Source organism: Coffea eugenioides, chromosome 3 (assembly GCF_003713205.1).
Source record: "Coffea eugenioides isolate CCC68of chromosome 3, Ceug_1.0, whole genome shotgun sequence".
In the NCBI taxonomy this organism is placed as follows: domain Eukaryota; kingdom Viridiplantae; phylum Streptophyta; class Magnoliopsida; order Gentianales; family Rubiaceae; genus Coffea; species Coffea eugenioides.
The window spans coordinates 48,161,162-48,163,847 of record NC_040037.1 but is presented as its reverse complement, the minus strand read 5'-3'; the positions used below and the strand labels follow the sequence as shown (position 1 = coordinate 48,163,847).

Below are 2,686 nucleotides of genomic sequence, written 5' to 3'. Positions count from 1 at the left end.
AAGCGAGGGCTAAATCTAAAGGCAATTCCTTTCAAAATTCTCAGGTAATATTTAAACATAACTTCTCGTCGAAACCCCATCATAACGCGATCCCGAAGTAAAGCCCAAAGGAATCGTGTAGACATGAGTACTCAGCCAGAATCGTCTGATAAGACCACTGCAACTACCCAGCCGGAAGCCGCAAGTCCCGGGGTTCAGTTGACTAAATTACTTATCAAATTTAGGGAAATGGCGTTTGAGATGGCCGCCCAAAAGAAGTTGATTAACGAGCTCATTAGTAGTGGAGTGCAGCCCGAGCCTCCGTCCATCAGACAACCGGAATCCGAACCATTTGTCATTCCCCCAATTCAAACTACTTTTGAGGGAGTTTTCAACCCGCAATATACTTACACTCAAAATCTTCCGTTCTATCCTCTCTATGGGCAAGGGTATCAGCCTCAAGGTGGTCAAGGTGGTCCGAGCATGCCTCCAGATCCACAAGCTTTTTATCAGACTACCACAGAGCCTGTTGTGCCAGAGCACACTGTTCAAACTAAGCCGGAAGTGGGAGAGCCGTCTGCCCCGGTTGATATGAAGTTACTTAAGCGGTTGGATCGTTTCGATGAGTTCATCAGAAAAAACCAAGGTTTAAGCAAGCAAGGGGTGTTAGACTACGATGATCTGTGCCTGTTTCCAAATGTACAGCTGCCCGTGGGATCCAAGACCCCGAAGTTCAATAAATATGATGGTACGGACAATCCTAAGACACACTTGCGTTTGTTTGCCAACAAGTTGGGCAGACCAGTGGATGATGAAAACTTGCCATTAAGGTTATTTCCAGAGAGTCTAGAAGGCGACGCCCTTATTGGTATTCAAACTTAAAACCGGAGGAGATGAAGACCTGGCTTGATCCGTCCAACGCCTTTATCAGACAGTACGAGTATAACTGCGAGTTAGCACCGACCAGAACTATTTTGGAAGGCACGAAGAGGCGACCATCTGAAGATCATAAGACATACGCCAAAAGATGGAGAAAGATAGCTGCCAAGGTTGAGCCTCCGATGACCGAAGATGAAATTATTCGCACCTTTATAAAGGCGCGTGATCCTCCATACTTTGAAAAAATTTTCCGTATGACTGGGTGCACATTTGCTGCGATTGTGAATAAACTCGAAAAGTATGATGATTTTGTGAGAGTCGGAAAAATTGTCAACGTCTCTGCCCTAAAATCGCAAGTAGAAGCTTTGCAAGGGCAAGGGAGCAGTGGAAAGAAGTCTCAGTTTAAAAAGAAAGAGGGGGAGGCAACTTTTATCTGGAACCAGAACCCTTCACCCAAACCCCGATACCAACCTAATCTGACCTACCAACCACATTACCCTTATTATTCAAACCCGCACCATGTATATACTACCAATATCCACCACCCTCGACCTCGCTCAAGCTATCCTAATCCACCTGTAGCCCCTTTTCAAATTTCTCAACCAAATCCGCCCTAAAACTGACCTCGCCCTCCATATAACCCAAGATTTCCTCCCCCAAATAGACCTGTTTACAACCATCCTCAACCTCCTGAACCTTACAACCGACCCCCTAGCCGTATATTTACCAATTTAGGCAGGTCTCTAGACCAATTGTATGACCAGTTAAAGGCGGCCGGGAAAATTGGTATGGTACCCCCTCCTACCTATCCATTTGGCATGCCCGCTTGGTATAACCCGCAAGCTGTCTATGCTTATCATTCAGGGGCACCCGGACATTCAACTTTGGATTGCAAGGCTCTTAAGCATAAAGTTCAAGATATGATTGAAGTTGGAGAGATTGTAATTAGAAAAAGGGAGGCACAAGGGCCGAATATAAATAGGAACCCCTTGCCGGAACATGCTAATACCATTGGGGTCATTCTGGACGACACAGAGTATGACGAGCTAGCCCAAAAATTGGCAAGGGAAGCTGAGGTGTTTGGGGTCACAGACCGGCCATTCATAATAGAAGATGAACCGTTTGAGGAGGATAAAGACCTTTTATTTTGGATCTCACTCCAGTTGAAAGCAAGCCTTTGGAGCCAGTAGTCATCGAATTCCCAGGGCAGGAGCCTGTTCTAAATTTGCAGCAAGTGCCATGGAATTACAATGAATCTGTCATACAAATTGGAGGAAAGCCAGTTGCCAAAGAGGAGGTGTCAGTGGTCACTAGATCAGGGAGGATTGCAAGTCCGTTTGGAGCTACCGTTCCGATTCAAACAAACATCCCCGAGCAGCCCGCTAAACCAACAATTACTGAGAAAGAAGCCATGGATTTTCTTAAAAGGCTGCAAAGAAGCGAATATAATGTAGTCGAGAAGCTAAGTAAGTCGCCCACCCAAATATCCATGTTGGATCTGTTTTTTTCTTCGGATATGCATAGGGATACGTTGCTCGAAGTGTTGACCAAAGCTCAAATCCCTAAGGACATTTCGGTTGCTAATTTCTCACATATGGTTGGGAGTGTGTTATTTACAAAACAAATCACTTTCTCTGATGATAAGCTACCGGCGGAAGGCATTGGACATAACAAGACTCTGTACATAGCTGTGAGGTGCAATGGAAAAATTTTGCCAAAGGTGTTGATTGATAATGGATCTGCGCTTAATATCTGTCCTTGGAGTACCTTGGAAAAGTTAGGGTTACAAGATATCAAGCTGAGGCCTTCAGGGACCATAGTTAGAGGT

At 45.2% G+C, this 2,686-nt stretch overlaps 1 protein-coding gene across 1 annotated transcript; it reads left to right on the top strand.

Annotated features, from left to right (window-relative positions):
• The first annotated feature begins 228 nt into the window (after positions 1–228).
• LOC113766792 lies at positions 229–861 on the top strand. Its single transcript, XM_027310943.1, has one exon. It carries the CDS (start codon positions 229–231, stop codon positions 859–861), a length of 633 nt encoding a protein of 210 aa, XP_027166744.1.
• The last annotated feature ends 1,825 nt before the right edge of the window (positions 862–2,686 follow it).